Raw genomic sequence first — 19,047 nt, forward strand, 5'->3', positions numbered from 1 at the left:
GTTTCTGTATCTCGCTTCCGTTTTCTCTACCACACTTTCCTTTTTCTGTCCATAAATGTTATCCAACCATATGGCAACCTTGGAGTTGCTCTGAGAACCTATTCTGGTTCTGGTGCTGCCTGATTCTCAAATTGTTGTTTGCTCAGTTAACTCTATGAAATTTAATTTGTCTAAAATTTTTCTTTCAACAGGCTGTAGTTAGATAATAGCATTGTATCAATATTCATCTCCTGATTCTGATAATCATACTGGTTAGGTAAGACTATATTTGGTTTTTAGGATATATACTCTGAAGTATTTAGGCGCACGTCTGTCACTTCTCTAAAATGGCTCAGAAAAAAATGGGTGGGAGTTGGGCAGGGTGGTCGGGGGAGAGCATGAGGAGGAACATACACGGAGGGAGAGAGAGATGGAGGAGGGGAGGGAATGATAAAGCAAACACAAGAAAGAAGCAAACAATTGGGAATATGGATTTGTATTTTTCCTTCAACTTTTCTAAAGGCCTGAAATTATTTCGAAATAATGTTAGAGGTGGGAAAAAAACCCAGAAAATAAAAGGAGTGGGAAATTAAAAAGATGACTGGGTGCTCTGGACAGCCAGTGGGGTTTGCTAGCTGTGACCTTCCCCGTGAAGACCTGGCTGGGTAGGAGGGGTGGTTGAGGGGCTTCTGATGACAGGTCTTTTGCTCTTTACCCTGGGGGCTCTCTCTTCCATTCTCCTGCCTGGAGGTGAAGGCCCGACTGCCAGTGCAGGTGAAGATGGGGAGCCCACAGCCAATGTGCACACAAGTCCTTGATCCCCTAGTTTTCAGTGTGACTTGCTGCCCCGATATCTCCTTATTATACCTGAAGACCTTTGATTGACTCTGTCTAGGAAAGGAGCCTCCAATCTTTTGTTGGTCTTGGAGGACCATTACCTGGCTAGGAGGAGTAGGGAGATCGAACCGGATCCAACTGCTTAAAACAGCCTTTTAAACTTCATCCATATTTCAGCTACCTCTTCCCCCTCATTTCCTGAGGGATCTAGTGCCATTAATTCCTTAACCTTTTGAGGGATTCTGTGGTATAAATCAGGTTGGTTCTCAGCATCCTTTGCTGCCAGTTTAGGATTTAGTTTTTTTGGTCCTGCTAAGTTATTTGCTTTCCAGCTTTCAAAATTGTGTTTCTATTTTTCTCCTCTCTCATTTTCTCCTGTCTTGTAGTTTATGCCTATTAAAAATTCCACTTACTTTCATTTTAGTAGGGGTTACAAGTGTTCAATCCATGATTTTTAACAGCCAGTCTGTGCATAAATCTCTCTGCATTCTTGATGACTTCCTTTGGATGGCATCCCAGAAGTGGAATTACTGGGTAGAGTGTGCCATCCTTTTTGAGGCTCTTGATGAACTTTGCCAAATTGCTTTTCAATAGGATTATATTCTCACCAAGTTTCCATGCCTGCCTTGCATAGGATCCCTTACACAAACGAAATATTAAAATATTTGTTATTTTGACAAGAGGAATATGAACTCAGCTTGGCACAAGTCTCTTTAAAGGATGATTTTTTTAGAGAGAAGCTCCAGGTATGGGCAGGAGGCAGAAAGTCGGATTCAGCTAAATGGGCCGAGGTGGGGTGTGGGGTGAGTTTCAACTCATTTTTGGTGTCCTCTCTACAAGAGGCACTGTGGTCTGTGTGTAGAAGGGAAGGAACTGGAAGTGAGCGTGCGGAAGGCCCAGGTCTCTGTTGCTTTCCAGGGTGGTAGGGGCAGTCCTGGTTCTAGCATGGGCATATTCACTTGGGCAAATTAAATAAAAGAAAGGGAGAGAAAGAGCAATAACAGTGAAAACGAGGCAGTGATGAATCTACTCAAGGAATATTACCCTAGAATAAGACCTAAATGGGAGCCCGGAATCTTCCTTTTAATCCTACTCAATTTCTGTGTGTTGTCGGGACCATCTTGTCACACAGGTAATGCTTTAGTGTTTTGAGATATACGTATTTGGTTTTATACAGCATGGCCCGGATATGCAAGTCAACCCCTTCCACTTCATACACTGAGTTTTTTTTTTAATTTTTATTTTGGAATAATTTTAGACTTACAAAAAAGTTCCAGAATAGTATACAGAGTTCCTTCATACCCTTCACCCAACTTCTCCTCTTTTTTTTTTTTTTTTATACAAGTAGAGATGGGGTTTTGTTATGCTGTCCAGGCTGGTCTTGAATTTCTGGGCTCAAAGGATCCTCCTGCCTCGGCCTCTCAAAATGTTGGGATTACAGGCATGAGCCACTGCTCCCGGCCAACTTCCCTTCATCTTAACACCTTACATAATCATAGTGCAATGATTGAAACTAACAAATTAACACTGATAAAATGCTATTTACTAATCTATAGACTTTATTCAAATTTCACCGGTTGTCCCACTGAGAAAGAGAAAAGCAGCTCATGCCAGCTGGGAACTGGCTTGGCATTATCAGTTATGCCTTACCCTCGGTGTCACTCAGAGCTGGCTTGGCCCTTGTAGCTTGGCCTTTGTGGTCTCTTTGAACATAAACAGTTTCTCAGAACGCCATCAAACAAAGCTGCTCTGTGACCAAGATAGATCAAGACAGAACAAGGCCGCTCTGTACTCGTGCCTGAACACAAACAACAATGTGAACATTGTTCAGACAGAAATGACCGAAACATCCCCTTATCCTGGTTAGTATGAGAATAGGAGTGACTGCTGTGACTTTACTAATTAGAGCTTTAGCCATGCTTCATTTCTCCTCTCCTATAGATAAGATTTATTGATACATTCAAGCATAGAATTACCCCCACTCCCTGACAGCATCCAATCCAGAGCTTTACAAATGAGCAGATATATAAATGATTTATTTATTTATTTTTTTGAGACAGGGTCTCACTCTCACCCAGGCTGGAGTGCAGTGGCACGACCTTGGCCCACTGCAACCTCTGCCTCCCGGGTTCAAGCGATTCCCCCGCCTCAGCCTCCCGAGTAGCTGGGATTACAGGCTTGCACCACCATGCCCGGGTACTTTTTGTATTTTTAGTAGAGATGGGGTTTCATCTTATTGGGCAGCCTGGTCTCGAACTCCTGACCTCAAGTGATCCACCTGCCTCGGCCTCCCAAAGTGCTGGGATTACAGGTGTGAGACACTGTGCCTGGCCTAAATGATTTCTTATATCCCCTTCTTTTTTATATGAAAGGTAACATCCTGTAAATATGCTTTCGTGTTTTGCTTTTCTCCCCCTCACTTAGCACTGTATCCTGCAATTCATTCCCTATCAGGTCATAGAGCTTTTCCTCATTCATTTGTACAGCTGCACAGCCCTCCACTGTGTAGATGAACTGTAGTTTTTTCAACCACTCTCCTATGTACAGGCATATAGGTTGGTCCCAATATTTTGCAGTTACAATGAATAACTTTGCTTATTCATTGCAAATATTTGCTTATTCATTACTCAATTGCAATGAACACCATGGCAATAAACAACTTTGAAGCACTGACTTTTGAAGAGGGACTGGTGCAGGATCTGAAGGCACACGTGTCTGCTTCCAGAGCCAATGCTCCCCCTGCAATGGCACACTCCCTCTAGAGTCATTGTACAGGACTGACACTATTCCCTGATCACTTGACTGGGACAGGAGTGTTCCTGTCTCCTTATTTGATTCTAAAAGAGCTGTAATGGATGGGCCACTTGCACAGGCTGCCTAGCCTACCTTTGCTGGTCGATTACTTTGTTACCTTTTTTTCATTTGTTATTTTTAGAGACAAGGTCTTGTTCTGTCACCCAGGCTCCAGGCTGGAGTGCAGTGGTGCAATCACAGCTCATCACAGCGTCAACCTCCCAGGCTCAAGGGATCCTCCAGCTTCAGCCTCCCGAGGAGCTGGGATTTCAGGCACATGCACCACCGGGCCTTGCTAATTTTTTTTTTTTTTTTTGGTAGAGCTAGGGTCTCACTATAGTACCCAGGCTGGTCTCGAACTCTGGGCTCAAGTGATTCTCCCGCCGTGGCCTCCCAAAGTGCTAGGATTATGGGTGTGAGCCACCATGCCTGGCCTAAGTTGCCTTTTTTTTTTTTTTTTTTTTTCAAATTATACTTTAAGTTCTGGGATACATGTGCAGAATGTGCAGGTTTGTTACATAGGTATACATGTGCCATGGTGGTTTGCTGCACCTAAGTTGCCTTTTTGAAGGGTCATTATATCTGCAAATGCCATGGCCCCTTCCTGTGTGTTGACCCTCCCACACAGCCCACGACCATCTTTCAACAATGTCATAAAGAGAGGCAGACATGGCCGGGTGCTATGGCTCACGTCTGTAATTCCAATACTTAGGGAGGCCAAGGCAAGAAGATTGCTTCAGCCAAAGAATTTGAGACCAGCCTGGGCAATAGAGTGAGACCCTGTTGCCTCTACAAAAAAATTTTTTTTTTTTTTTTTTTTTTTGAGACGGAGTCTCGCTCTGTTGCCCAGGCTGGAGTGCAGTGGTGCAATCTCGGCTCACTGCAAGCTCCGCCTCCCGGGTTCTCGCCATTCTCCTGCCTCAGCCTCTCCAAGTAGCTGAGACTACAGGTGCCCGCCACCACGCCCGGCTAATTTTTTGTATTTTTAGTAGAGACGGGGTTTCACCGTGGTCTCGATCTCCTGACCTCGTGATCCGCCTGCCTCGGCCTCCCAAAGTGCTGGGATTACAAGCGTGAGCCACCGCACCCGGCCCAAAAAATTTTTTAAAAATTAGCCAGGCATGGTGTCACCACTGCACTCCAGCCTGGACAAAGCTCTGTCTCAAAAAAAAAAAAAAAAAAAAGGGAAAAAAAAAAAGAGTGTGGACAGAGCAGAGAGTATACTTGTGTGCATGTGAGCACGTGAGCTCATCTGTGCCAATATATGTGAGCAACAGGCCCCAAGGTGGGCAGAAAAGTCACATCATCATGAACTGGCAGTGAGGCTGTGGTTTTCAACGGGCCAAACTGCATTCCTCGTTTCTCTTCACGTACTGAGCATGGATGGACTTCTTCAGGCCCCCAACATTACCTGCTTCTCAGCCTGGCTGAGGGCTGGGCTGGGGAGCCAAGGTTAGTGGCTGCTCTGCTGCCGTTTATGATCCACCCAGAATTTGGCTGAGGGAGGGAAGAAAAATGGCCCCAGTCAGACTGTCTAGCAGCCTGAGGCTTCCTGGTGGCTCCTCTGAGCGGAAGTAGAGGCTTGGGGTGGGGACCAGAGTCCCTCCCAAGATGCTGCTGCGCTTGCCTTGGCTGTGCCAGGGACCGTTTCTGCCCGGGCAGACCCTCTGCTCTTTCCCTACATTTGCCTTCAAATATCGACCTCCCGTGTGTGCCGGGCTCTTGAGGGACGTTATGTTATTTACACAGGATAATGACTCAGAAAGGATAAATCTTTTTCTCCACGTTTTATGGATGGGTAAAGGGAGGCTCAGAAAGACTAAGTAACCTGCCCAAAATTACACAGTAACCAGCAAAGTCATGATTTGATACTAGGTCTGTCTGATTCCAGAGCTCTAGATCTTTCCAAAAAAGAACACACATCCAACAAAGTATTTATTTTAACTCCAGAAGAAATGTTCAGGCTCATGGAATCACTTATAGGCAGAAGTCAGATGCTACAGGGGAGGACTGGGAAAGCAGGAGACCTAAAAATTGTCATTTCGTGCAAATCACTGAAATCACTTTCCTTGTTTGAAAAGGAGATCTTGCCTGCAGGGCTGTGGTTTGGCTCTCCTGATGGCTGCAGCTGGTGGAGTCTGTTTTCATAGGTCATTTCCTTTGCCCCATGGTGGTTGTTATTTTTATTTTATTTTAATTTTTTTTTTTTTTTGAGATGAAGTCTCACTCTGTCGCCCAGGCTGGAGTGCAGTGGCGCGATCTCACTGTAGACTCTGCCTCCCGGGTTCAAGCAATTCTCATGTCTCAGCCTCCTGAGTAGCTGGGATTACAGGCAGGTGCCACCACGCCTGGCTAATTTTTATATTTTTAGTAGAGACAGGGCTTCACCATGTTGGCCAGGCTGGTCATGAGCTCCGGACCTCGGGTGATCCTCCTGCCTCAGCCTCCCAAAACGCTGGGATTACAGGCGTGAGCCACCGTGCCCTGCCTAAATATTTTATATATTGCTGCTAGTCCCACACCTATTCCCCTGGGATGTGGAGGTCAAATGAGACCCCAGCAAATGCTGAGAACACTCTATGTCAAGAGTAGGGAAAATTAGTATTTACAGGCACCCGGGGTCAGCTTTGTGGACCTGCAACCAATGCAATCACAGGCGGCTTGAGCTTGGTTTAATGTTCTGCTGTCTTGTCTTGCGATTCTTAATAATTGTTGGACAAGGGACCTCACGCTTTCATTTTGCACCAGGTGCCACAAATTACGTAGCCTGTCCTGCAGGCTTAAAGACAATGGCTGACATAATTCAGAAAAATACCCTAACGCCTCGAATCAAATTCCAGGGGACTGAGAATACACAACACATAATTTCTTTCTGCCTGAAGTCACTGGAGTGTTGATTCTCCTGTCTCCTGGCTATTGAGGGGAAGGCACAGTTCCTGAGGAAGTGGCTCTATCCCATGTAAGGCCAGTATGGTGTATGAAGTACTCCAAGTGAAAAGGGCTAAAGAACGCAGTCATTACCCTCAGCAAGAAATTTCCCAGCATCTGCTCTGGTTGCTATGGGGAACACTTGAGGCCAGGAGTTTGAGACCAGCCTGGCCAACATGTTGAAACCCCATCTCTACTTAAAAAAACACACACACACACACACACACACACACACACACAAAACTTAGCCGGGAGTGGTGGCACATACCTGTAACCCCAGCTACTCAGGAGGCTGAGGCATGAGAATCGCTTGAACCCAGGAGGCAGAGGCTACTGTGAGCCGAGATCGTGCCACTGCACTCCAGCCTTAGCAACAGAGTGAGACCCTGTCTCACAAAAAAAAAAAAAAAAGAAAAAAAGAAAAAGAAAAAAAGAAAGAAAGGAAAAAAGAATGCAGAGGAAGCAGGATGGGCAGAGGGATGTTAAACTTATGAGGCAGGCTCATGAGTCTTGATCAGCTTGGTGGGGAGTTCTGGAAGGAGAATTGCGTGTTAGAGTTGTCGCTCAATGGGCCAAAATTGCTGGGCCTTCACACCTCTCCATGCCTAGTCACTGGGTCTAGATATGCCCTAGGAAGGGTGTGACCTTGAGTGAAGCCACTCTGTGTGGCTGAGGCAGAGCCAGAAGGGCCTGATGGCTTAATGCTGCGTGCCAACCACGCTGCCACGCTGGGAAGAGCGTTGTTTCTTGAAGGGAGAGCTGGGTGGCTCAGCTCTGTGTCCACCACAGGGTGAGTGGGGGTTAGCAGGTGGCTGGGGGGAGGGGGGAAATGTTCCCTGAAGGCAGCTGAGTGGGGCCTGTGGTCTTCAGGCATGTTGACGAGAACATCTGCTCTGTGGTGAAGGTGTATGAGAAAAGGACTCTGTGATCTCCTGAACCTAGGAAAAGCCACTAGCTGGGGAACTATTTCTAGGCCACTCCTAAGCACACGCAGGGCCTGACTGACATCTGCCCTGCTCTCCTTAGCACTCAGCTTGTATTAGGCCATTTTGTATTATTATAAAGGAATACTTGAGGCTGGGTAATTGATAAAGAAAAGAGCTTTATTTTGGCTTATGATTCTGCAGGCGGTACAGGAAGTGTGGGGCTGGCATCTGCTCTGGTAAGGGCCTCAGGAAGCTTCCAATCACGGTGGAAGGTGAAGGGGGAGCAGGTGTGTCACAAGGTGAGAGCGGGAGTGAGAGGGAGAGTTGGGGGAGGGAGGTGCCACACTCTTTTAAACAACCAGATCTTGAGTGAGCTCAGCGAGAACTCATCACTTCTGGGAGGGCACCAAGTCATTCATGAGGCAACTTCCCCCATCACCCAATCACCGCCCACCAGGCCCCACCTCCAATGCTGGGGATCACATTTCAACATGAGATTTGGAGGGGACAAACATCCAAACCATATCACAGCTTACACTGTGGATGTGAACACAGCTGTACACATACACAAAATTTTATTGTAATTTATACTAAAAACCAATCTCCCTACAGCTCCTCGGGGGACAGCTCACCGGTTTTCTCATTGGCTCTGTCCTGGGACTCGGACAAATGGGGCACAAGGTCTCTTTCTGCTGATACAGGTGGGTCCCAAGTCTGCATTTCCTGTCTGGACTCAGCATCACCAAGGGTTACATGATGGTTTTGAAGGAATGTTGCTCAGAGCTTCAGGCGACTGGTCTGGAGGAGAGAAGGGGGCAAGTGCTCACTTTGAACCCGTGCAGGTGGACAGATGTGTGGTGGAGGGATTGGAGGGTTACCTCAGACCACATGCTGGCCCACGCAGGGCCAAAGTCACTCATTGTGTGGAGGCATTTTGCGGTGGAAACACACCTGGACGCAGGGAGAAGGGCTGGGGCCTGGCTCAAGCATCAGAGGGTCTCTCTGGTAAGCCTTCTTCCTCCGTGGGACTCTGGAGGGTCTGGAGGCTGTGGCCTCTCTCCTGGTCTCTGGTCAGGTGGCCAGCTGGGAGGACAGCTGCAGTCAGGCCAGCAGGAGAGGGACTGTGACTGTGCATGTGGGAAGGGTGGTCAGTCTTCACCCTCCAGACCAAGCCAGAAGGCAGCCATTTCGAAGTGTCTCAGGCAGCCCAAGCTTGCTGGCCAGTCCACAAGCTTGGCCAGTCATCTTCACTGTCATGGTTGCCCTGCGGCAGTGCCTGTAGCAGTCAAGAGACAAACCCAAAAGGGAACCAGGTACTCCACAAAATAGGGCTTTTCTGGGGTCCATTTTTGAATGGGACTGAAGGTACCAAAATTGGGTAGCACAGGTGAAAGTCAGAGGCTGAAGGGGAAGGCAATAGGAGCCTCCTATTAGCAACAGGCTCCTCTGATGGCTGCCTTTGCTTTGAGGACACCCTGACAGCCTTGCTGAACTTTTCTTCAATTTTGAGCTTAGCAAGCTCCTGCCGGACCTTCTCTCCTTCACTGGGGCTCAGCTTGCAGGGGTTCTGGAAATATCTCCGCAGATCACTCTTCCTCCCTGGACCTCAGTTTCCTCATCTGCACAGTGAAGCCTGTTAAGCCAGGTGTTCTGACTTTATTTTTATTTATTTATTTAGAGACGGAGTCTCGCTCTGTCATCCAGGCTGGGGTACAGTGGCATGATCTTGGCTGACTGCAACCTCTGCCTCCTGGGTTCAAGCAATTCTCCTGCCTCAGCCTCTCGAGTAGCTGGGACTACAGGCGCCCGCCACCACACCTGGCTAATTTTTGTATTTTTAGTAGAGATGCGTTTTCACCATGTTGGCCAGGCTGGTCTTGAACTATTGATGTCAAGTGATCCACCCACTTCAGCCTCCCAAAGTGCTGGGATTACAGGTGCGAGCCACTGTGCCTGGCCTGTTCTGACTTTAAAGGTGGGGATTCAGAGGTAGAAAAGAGGAGGTAGACTGAGAGGTTCCTGGGCTTACAGGCTGGCAGGCAAGCTGGGCAAATGAACAGAAGACCCCCTGCTTATGTTTCAGGCGCCAGGGCAAGAGTGTACATGGAAGCCTACATACCATGTGGCTAAATATTTAAAAAGCAAACTAACAAACTGTTGAATAAAGTATGTTCTATTGGTTGACCTTGAAAAAAATATTTTTCTGATGAGTGACCTGTAAGGCCAAGTTTGAATGAAAATTCCTAGACTCCTTAGAGTCCCAACTCGGAGCACGTGCTGTGGAGAGAGCTGGTCCAGGGCCTCAGCTGTGGCTACAACAAAATGTTCTCCCACTCAAGATCTCCTGCTCTGGGGAGCGGGGCTGACCGGGGACCCCTGCTGCTGTGCTCTGAAATCTATCTTTGCTGTTTCCGCCAACCACTGAGTGCAGCAGGGATGCTAACGGGGTCTATTTGTGGGAGACACGGGGCTCTTCTGATGGCTGCCTTTGCCTTGAGGACACCCTGACAGCCTTGCTGAACTTTTCTTTGATTTTGAGCTTAGCAAGCTCCCGCCGGACATTCTCTGCTTCACCGGGGCTCAGCTTGCAGCTCCACTTACTGGTCCTCCCAATCTTTTCCGGTCCCTCCTTCTTTCCTCACACACAAGCATTTCCCCTAACAAATCTTTGTTCCGTTCACTCTATCTTGACACATATTCTTGGAGGACTTGGGCTAACACATGGGTCCCCCGCTAGCCCCCCTTTTCTTCTTACCCCTGGCTTCTTCCCACACCACGAGAAGCCCCATGCGCAGGTGTATGGAGCCTCAGGTACCAGGCTCTAGGTGGTGGCAGGCATGTCCCCTTGGCCTGCAGTCTCCTCATCCCGCGATGGTGTGGGGAGTGACACAGGACCATAGGGAGCAGGAAGAGGGCCCCTCTTGTCCGAGTCTAAAGTGGTAGTGGCAGGGAGCCTGTCCTTCCCCTGCCTTCCCTCCACTCCAGCCTCCTGGTCTGAGCGGCTCTTTCTCATGCTGCCCGCCTCTGTGCTTTTCCAGAACACACTTTGTCACCACCTGGGATGGAGATGGTGAGCATGTGTCCCAAGACCCATGCTCGGGATATACGCTCAATGGTGGCTCCATCTCTGTCTTCTTTCACCCTCAGGAGAGTCTGGTGGAGAATAGAGGAATCTGAGGCTCACAGACATTGAGTGAGCGTCCATACCCAGGTCTTCTGATGCCCACCCCGGGCTTTGCCAGGACGTCCCAGCCAGCAGAGACAGCCACATGGTATCTCACAACTCCCCTCTCAGTCCCTAAGAAATGAATGTGCCTTTCTTCTCATCTTTAAAAAAGTGCTGCTTCTTTTAACCTTGCAGCAACCCGACTGGGAGAATGGAGAGCCAAGCACATTGTCCCCAAGGCCAGCTAGACACCAGCCCTTCAGAACTTATCGTTATATTTGCAATCTGGGTAACGATAGGCAAATCTGGAGTCACACGTTCTCAGGGGCCTCAAGATGTCTTTCAGCCGGCTGGCGGCCCCAAGGACTTCCGGGTCTGGGCGGGTGCTGTCCCCACACTGAGCAAGAACGGAGTCTATGTCGTCTTGCACCGGGGAGGGGAACCTCCCCTGGAGAAGTCGAGGCAGCAACTTCTGACACACCAGCACCAGGCTCTGCTTCTCAGAGATGCTTTCGCAGGAGGGCAGCTGGGCCTGGCAGCCGGAAACCAGGCAGCTAAAAATGTCTTTATTCTCTCCTGCCCTGGTGGCTTCTTGGCTGCCTAGAAAAGAAATGGGAAATATTACACACCCTGCCACCTGTGCTCCTTGAGGGAGGGCACCACTAATTAAAATTGCTGGGTGGGGCCGGGCGCGGTGGCTCACGCCTGTAATCCCAGCACTTTGGGAGGCTGAGGCGGGCAGAGCACTTGAGGTCAGGATTTCCAGACCAGGCTGGCCAATATGGTGAAACCTCGTCTCTACTAAAAATACAAAAATTAGCCGGGTGTGGTGGCCTGCATCTGTAATCCCAGCTACTCAGGAGGCTGAGGCTGGAGAATCGCTTGAACCTGGGAGGCAGAGGTTGCAGGGAGCCAAGATTGCACCACTGCACTCCAGCCTGGGCAACAGAGCGAAACGCCATCTAAAAAAAAAAAAAAAAAAAAAATTACTGGGTGAACTAGTATAGTCTCCTAGCATTTCCCTGTCACCAGGAGATTTAGGACTCAGGGACACAGTGGCTCCTTTCGAGAACCACGTGGAAAGAATCCACTCTGCTACAATAGAGTGAGGCCTGGGCATGGAAAACCCACTTACTCTACCAGAAGTTAGGCTGATAATTGCGGAGATCACATCTATATTGTTAGACTCTCGTTATTACTAAATTAGGGAACTCAGGAAATTATTGGGACTGGTTTCATTTGTGCCTTTAAAATGCAAAGTGAGGGCCGGACGTGGCGGCTCACACCTGTAATCCCAGCACTTTGGGAGGCTGAGATGGTCAGATCACCTGAGGTCAGGAGTTCGAGACCAGCCTGGCCAACATGGCGAAACCCCGTCTCTACTAAAAATACAAAAATTAGCCTGGTGTGGTGACAGGCGCCTGTAGTTCCAGCTACTCAGGGGGCTGAGGCAGCAGAATCGCTTGAACCCGGGAGGCGGAGGTTGCAGTGAGCCAAGATTGCGCCATTGCACTCCAGCCTGGGCGACAGAGTGAGACTGTGTCTCAAAAACAAAAACAAAAATGAAAAACAAAATAAAATGCAAAGTTAGGAGAAAAAACAAGTAATCCCAAATATGTATTAAATGAGTTGTAGTGTGACTGACGTTTCATGATTTATATATCCGGAATATTCTGGAATCAGCCTCATTTCTTCTAATTTGATTCTTCTTAATAAAGGCAAATCAGGAAATAAATAAGTGTGGTTTAATTTGTCTATTTTTGGAGGCTTTTGCATACAAATAAAATCAGAAATTAGAAAATAAAATCCTTTGTCCTCTTATTGGGCTCAGAAAATTTGGTCAGCATTAGAGATTAGGGTGTTCGAAGGGTTCTAGAACCCTGAATGAAACTTTACACATAGTGAGAAACACAATTCAGTCATCCACCTCATTTGGTTCCATGCTTTTTTACTTTGAAAACTTTATAAAGAGCAATTGTGCCAAAATGGATTGCAAAATATACCAGTGAATCAGCCTGATATTTACGTTTTAGATAAAGGGTAAAAGCATCTGATGAGAAAGACTCTTGAGTGGGAGATGGACCCAAAAGTTGTGTGTGTGTGTGTGTGTGTGTGTGTGTGTGTTTGTGTGTGTGTGAGAGAGAGAGAGGAGAAAGAGAGAAAGAGAGAGAGAGTGAGAAAGAGAGAGAGAGAGAAAGGAGGGGCAAGGCAGGTCCCTGGGCCACATAGACCCAATTGCACAACAGCACTGCCCTGGGAGGGTGCGGCTGGGGCTGTGCCACTATGCACAATGCTTCTCATGGACAAGGTCAAATCCACTTCCCCTTTGGAGATGGAGTTAGAGTAGAAATTCAAATAGGAGTGAGGGACATTTTACCTGAAATCTAACATTCTCCGAACTTGAGTGGCTCTCACTATGACATGCAGAGATGGGAAAGGCCCAATAGCGTGACCCCTGGCCACCCCTCCCTAGCTCCTGTCACCCTGACTTTCCCTCTGACAGCTGCTCAGCCAGGCCCATGCTGAGTACCTTCCTGCTTGTCGATGACGCCCACTGCACTGGCATCCCGGATGAACAGATGCCCGTTGTTAAAGACGCCGAACATGCCTGCATCAATATGGGTGAAGTAGAATAAATAGTTCAGATCGTTGCTCCTCAAAGACTCCAGGACACCCAGGAGCTGGTAGGCAAGGTCGGCTGCCTGATCTGGGGGTGCATCATAGAATTCCTGCAGCGGTCTGGTGCTGGTGCTGACGAGGAATCTGCCACAGGAGCCCAGGTACTTGGGCAGCGGCCATCCCTCAGCCCCAGGGAAGATCTGCCAAGCCAGAAGGAGGAGGATTAGGGAGAAAAATCTGGTGACAGCTCTCTATCTGTCTATTATATCTATCTATCTATCTATCTATCTATCTATCTATCATCTATCATCTATCTATCATCTATCTATCTATCATCTATCTATCATCTATCTATCTATCTATCTAATCTATCATCTATTTATCTCTATCTTTATCTCTATCTATCTATCATCTATCTATCTATCTATCATCTATCTATCTATCTGTATCTATCTATCATCTATCATCTGTCTATCTCTGTCCCTCACTGCAAGTACAGAAAGATCAGGATCTCAAAACATGTCAGCGAAGTGTCTCTCAACCTTTTTTATACCTCTTGGAACATGGCAATGCCCCATCCCTCCCCTTCCCCATTTTTTAATTATATTACTGATGGGAAGATTCAGAAAAGGAGGCTGCTTTCATTTCTTTGTAGTAGAGTGCATTTCAACAGAGTTCCTCCAAGCAGGGGATGAGAATGCTAATGGACTTGCCACAATTTTAGATAGTATCGAGGATTCAGGGAAATATGTTTAAGAGTTGTATAGTTGAAACAAATAGGATTATTTGAGATTTCACAGATATCACTGCTTAGGAAGAGGCTATGGGAAAAATAATAGAGGATCAACTTAAGTCTGATTTAAAGCAAAACTTTTTTTTTTTTAAGAGACAAGGTTTTGCTCTGCCACCCAAGCTAGAGTGCAGTGGCATGATCATAGTTCACTGCAGCCTCAAACTCCTAGGCCCAAGCAATTCTCTCACCTCAGTCTCCTGAGTAGCTAGGACTTCCGGCACATGCCACCACGCCTGGCTACTAAAGAAAAATATTTTAAAAAATAACAGCGGCTGGGTACAGTGGCTCACGCCTGTAATCCCAGCACTTTGGGAGGCCGACGCAGGTGGATCACTTGAGGACAGGAGTTTGAAACCAGCCTGGCCAACATGGCGTAACCTTGTCTCTACTAAAAGTACAAAAATCAGCCAGGAGTGATGGCACATGCCTGTAATCCCAGCTACTCTGGAGGCTGAGGCAGGAGAATCGCTTGAACCCAGGAGGCAGAGGCTGCAGTGAGCCGAGATCGTGCCACTGCATTCCAGCCTGGGCGACAGAGCGAGACTCTGTCTCAAAAAAAACATAAATACGTATATATATATTTATATAAAAATAAAACAGTACAGGTACCTTGTTGTGGGACGGGGCAAAAATCATAAGGGTGGTCTGTGGGTGACTGAAGTTTTGGGAACTACTGTACTGGCCTTAAGCCTCTCTCTTGCCAGCCGTGGGTGAATCTGTCTGGCTGGGGTAGCTACATACATCGTACAGATGTTCCCCAACTAACTGGAACCTTCCAGACAGCCTAAAACTGGCCTAGGGAAGCATGAAGCCCCAACCTGTCTCCTCTGCCTCCTTGTAAGAGGTCCAAACCTGTGGATTTGTGAGATGAAAAGTGGGGAGGAATCCTGGCTAACCTTTTCTTGACTATTTCTTAAAGCAGCTATATCTAGAATGGCTATATCAGCATTTTATTCCTTGTTTTCCTTCTTTAAAAAATAAAGTAATCCCCATCTCTGATGGTTTTCTGCAGTCCTCTGCCCATTTTAACCCACACACTGCATTGTGAAGAACCCATGCCCATTTGAGTTTCCGCTGCCTAGAGGGGACCTCTTTTTTTTTTTTTTTTAGACAGAGTCTTGCTGTCTTGCCCAGGCTGGAGTGCAGTGGTGTGATCTTGGCTCACTGCAACCTCCACCTCCCGGGTTCAAGCGATTCTCCTGCCTCAGCCTCCCGAGTAGCTGAGTTTACAGGCACGTCCCACCATGCCTGGCTAATTTTTTTTTGTATTTTTTAGTAGAGACTGCGCTTCATCATGTTGGCCGGGCTGGTCTCGAACTCCTGACCTCAAGTGACCCGCCCACCTCAGCCTCCCAAAGTGTTGGGATTACAGGTGTGAGCCACAGCACCCGGCCCAGAGGGGACCTTTCTTACTGTGTACCACGGAGGGAAGTCCTGGGCCTACTGTCGTTGTCTACAGGTGCGGCCACATGGCCACTCCCGGGTTCCATGCCTTGCCCTTCCTGGGCAGAGCCCAGGGCTGAGTCCCAGCCCCATGCTCTCATCCCACACCTCTCAGGAGCCAGGCCTAGAAGTAGCCAAGATGTTTTCTGGGAGAAAAGATCTGTGAGAGTGCAGGACAACTTGCAATTCCTTTTCCTCCTCTAGTATTTCAAAGGCCAATGTCGCCAGGCAGGTTTTAGTGGGAAGAGTGTGGCCTCTGAGGGCAGGCAGATGACTCTGCATTTGGGTTCTATTGCTGACATTGGCTAAAAGTGACTTGGGCCAAGTCACTTCACATCTCAGAACTCCACTGAATCTCATCTGGAAAAGGGGACAATAATAATATTCTCAGGGGGTGGCTGTGAGCATTAAATGAGATAATATCAAACCTTTGGTGAAATGCCTGGCACATAGCAGGTGCTCAGTGAAAGAGAGCTGTTATTATGTATTCAATCATCATGCCTTTGGCCAGTGTTCATTAACTGTCTTTGCTGTGGCTTCTTCCTCCTCTACCTGCACCTTTTCCCCCTCCTATTCCTTCTCTTCTCCTCCTTCCTTTCCCTCTTCTCCTCTCCTGCCTTCCTCTTTTTTCTTAGTCCTCTTCCTCCTTCTCCTCCTCGCCTTCCTCTTCTTCCCTCTTTCTCACTCTACTCCCCCTCCTTTTCCAGATCCTCTCTCCCACTTTCTAGTTTCCTTTGTGTCCTTTATGTGACCCCTGTGTCCTTACCCTTGAGGTCAGGGTCAGTGGGAGCGATTGGGCTCCACATATTTTATGGGTGTTCGTTCCCATATTAAGTGCCTGTCTCTACCACTGGACTGGAAGCTGCATGAAGGCAGGAGACACCATACTTGTCTTGTTGACCAGTATATCTCCAGGCCCTTAATGCATCTTCATTTATTTGACCATTCCCCTGTGTATGGACATTCAGGAGTTACTTCCTTTGTTTTCCCCTCCTTTCCAAGAATAGCTGCAAGGTACATCTCTGGGTGGGTCAATCTTTGGCTATTTCTCCACTTCCTGAGCTCCGTCCCATCTGACTAATCTTTGAGGCACAGGTCAAAGTTGGCCTCCTTCCCAAAGCCCTTCAGGGCTGCTCAGGCAGTGAAGGTGGCTACCGTTCCCTCCTATCCCCATCCCCCTCCCAGCTCTGGGCTCCCACACCTGTTTCCTCTACAGCAGCCACAGCACTTTCACACTGCAGAAGCCAACACATGCCAGAAAGGTCCTAACACGGGCTAGTGGCCCAAGACATGCAGTGAGAGGAGGGAGAGAGCTCAATCCAGGGCGGCTTCTGGGAGTCCAAGATTGACCCCCAACCTAGAGGGCTTGCCAGGTCGCTGCGTACCTGTAGGAGGATGGGGTGCGAGTTGACAGCCAGCGTGTAGAGCAGGCGCAGCTTGTCACGGTCGGTGAAGTGGTCCATGAAGATGCTGCCGGCGTCGGCCACCTCTGCATAGCGCCTGACCACGCGATCCAGGAGTCGCTGCGAAGGGCAGCGCAGGAGCGGGCTGGCCAGGCCCTACGCGCAGGTGGGAGAGAGGCGGGAGAAGACGGGGGCGGGGCGCTAAGCTCTTGTAGGGGGTTAGCAGGAGGGGGAATGGGCAGATCCTGCTATTGGGGGTGAGAGAGACCTTGAGGTTGGGGGGCCAGGTGGGGCGTGGGGGTTGGGGGGTGGGAGGTGTTGGGTAGCTCTGCCCAGGCGGAGGAGGGGGCAGACCCCTGTGGCTGGGGAGAGGGGCCAGAGCACTTTTGGGGGGCGGGGTGGGAGGCCCCCTTCCCCACCACAGGCTACACTGGGGGCGGGGCCACAGAGACCCAGGGAACAGAGAAGGGAATGAGCTCTCTTGGGCAGCACGGCAGGAGGGCACTGGGCAGGCTGAGGGCAGGGCAGGCGAGAGAAGGTGGACTCCACCTTTCCCCACCCTTCAGCTGGCCATCTGAGTTTTGAATTGTCTGTGTCTCTGCCCACCATTGCACCCCCACCCTGCCCTTGGAAAGAAGGCTGATCCCAGGCTGAATTCATTCCCTGCCATGGGCTTTTTCGATTCCTTCTGCCATCTGACTTCAATATCACAACTATGAGGCTACACTTGAGCGTCTTTGTATGCACCACTGTGTTCTTGGGATAAGACTTGGAGATACGAACCTAGGCTTTTTTTTTTTCTCACGACTTTCTAGCTAGCCCCTACACCTTTTTCCCCATGCTGAACAAAGAAGAGAATCAATCTCCTGATAAAAAGAAATAGAGTTAAGAACAAGGCCCTGGGGCCAGCCTGCCAGAATTTTATCTGCTTCCACAACTACCAACTGTGTGACCTTGGACAAGTTACTTAGTCTCTCTGTACCTCTGGTTCCAGCTTAAAGTGAGGAGGACACTAAGAGGTCATGAGGATCAAGTAAATTAATAGATGTTAATTCACATTTGGTACCTCACTGAATCCTCTCAGACCCTCCACGAAGTAGGTGCTATTATGAACCTCACTGTGCAGCTAAGGAATTGGAATGCAGAGTGTAGGTAATGGTTGGAAAAGTTGGATTCAGGATTTGAACCCAATGGGTTAGACTCTAATATCTGTGCCTTTTCCCCATAATAGGCCCTGCCCTGCCCCCTCTCCATAAACTACCCAGGTGGAGGCCATAGAAAATGATTTGAGGCTATGAGAAGGTCTCTTTGCTTCTGATCATCTTCTCCTACACAGCCTGAAATTCCACCATTAGAGGTGATCATTGGGGAGCAGGGGGCGGGGGTGGGGATAAGTAATTTTTTCTCTTCTCCAAGAGCGAGTTCTTAAATGAAGGTATCTCTGGGAGAGATAGGACACTAATTGACCAGAGCAACAACAACAATAATACGTAATAATTATTGAGTGCTTACTACACAACAGGAGCTGCACTAAGCCTTCCATAGGTGGTGTATTCTTTCATTTACTTCACAAGAACTTATTATTGCTCCACTTTTCAGATGATAATACTGAGATTTAGAGAGATTAAGTCAGTTGCTCCAAGTCACATATACCTAGCATTGGAACCAAGACAGTACACCGGGTGAGAGGTAGATAAGGATAGACAAAGGTAAATAAAGATAAGGGAGCCAGGCAGGACCTGCACCCTTATCTTTACTGGGAATGAGAGGATCACATCATATAACCCTGCAGTTAGCACCAGGCTGTATTCAGACTGTATTTGTGGACACAAAGGGAACAAACAGGCCCTGCCCTCCGGGGTGCCTCTCAGCTGGGAGAGACCATCAGGTGCCCAGCAGTTAAGATGTGGTGCAGGAAGGGCTATGACTGCAATGAGCTATTGGAGCCAACAGGAGGAGGGCCACATTACAACTTTCATGGGCCCTTAGTACATTTGCTTTCACAGGCCCCTTCCTCCATGAAAAATATTACAAATTATGTTTTACAACTGCATTGATATAAAGACAAATATATTAAAATTATACATTCAAACATTTTCTTGGAATTAAAAATTTGCTTTTTTTCTTCTGATTTTGAAAGAAATCAAAACATTTTTGTGG

General features: G+C 48.2%; 1 protein-coding gene across 2 annotated transcripts in view; it reads right to left on the minus strand.

The window, feature by feature from the left end:
* Positions 1-7,622: 7,622 nt before the first annotated feature.
* The window catches only part of DIPK2B (divergent protein kinase domain 2B), a 56,325-nt gene continuing 44,900 nt past the window's right edge, over positions 7,623-19,047 (minus strand). Inside the window, exons 3-5 of one of the 2 annotated variants that reach the window (XM_055268644.2) lie at positions 16,870-17,043; positions 13,160-13,448; positions 7,623-11,229 (exon numbers count right to left, since the gene is read on the minus strand). In XM_055268644.2, the coding sequence (XP_055124619.1) occupies positions 10,889-11,229; positions 13,160-13,448; positions 16,870-17,043 (804 nt within the window). In that variant the 3' untranslated portion in view covers positions 7,623-10,888. The remainder of the gene's footprint in view (positions 11,230-13,159; positions 13,449-16,869; positions 17,044-19,047) is intronic. The other variant, XM_063635257.1, reaches the window with a different exon arrangement.

Source organism: Symphalangus syndactylus, chromosome X (assembly GCF_028878055.3).
Source record: "Symphalangus syndactylus isolate Jambi chromosome X, NHGRI_mSymSyn1-v2.1_pri, whole genome shotgun sequence".
In the NCBI taxonomy this organism is placed as follows: domain Eukaryota; kingdom Metazoa; phylum Chordata; class Mammalia; order Primates; family Hylobatidae; genus Symphalangus; species Symphalangus syndactylus.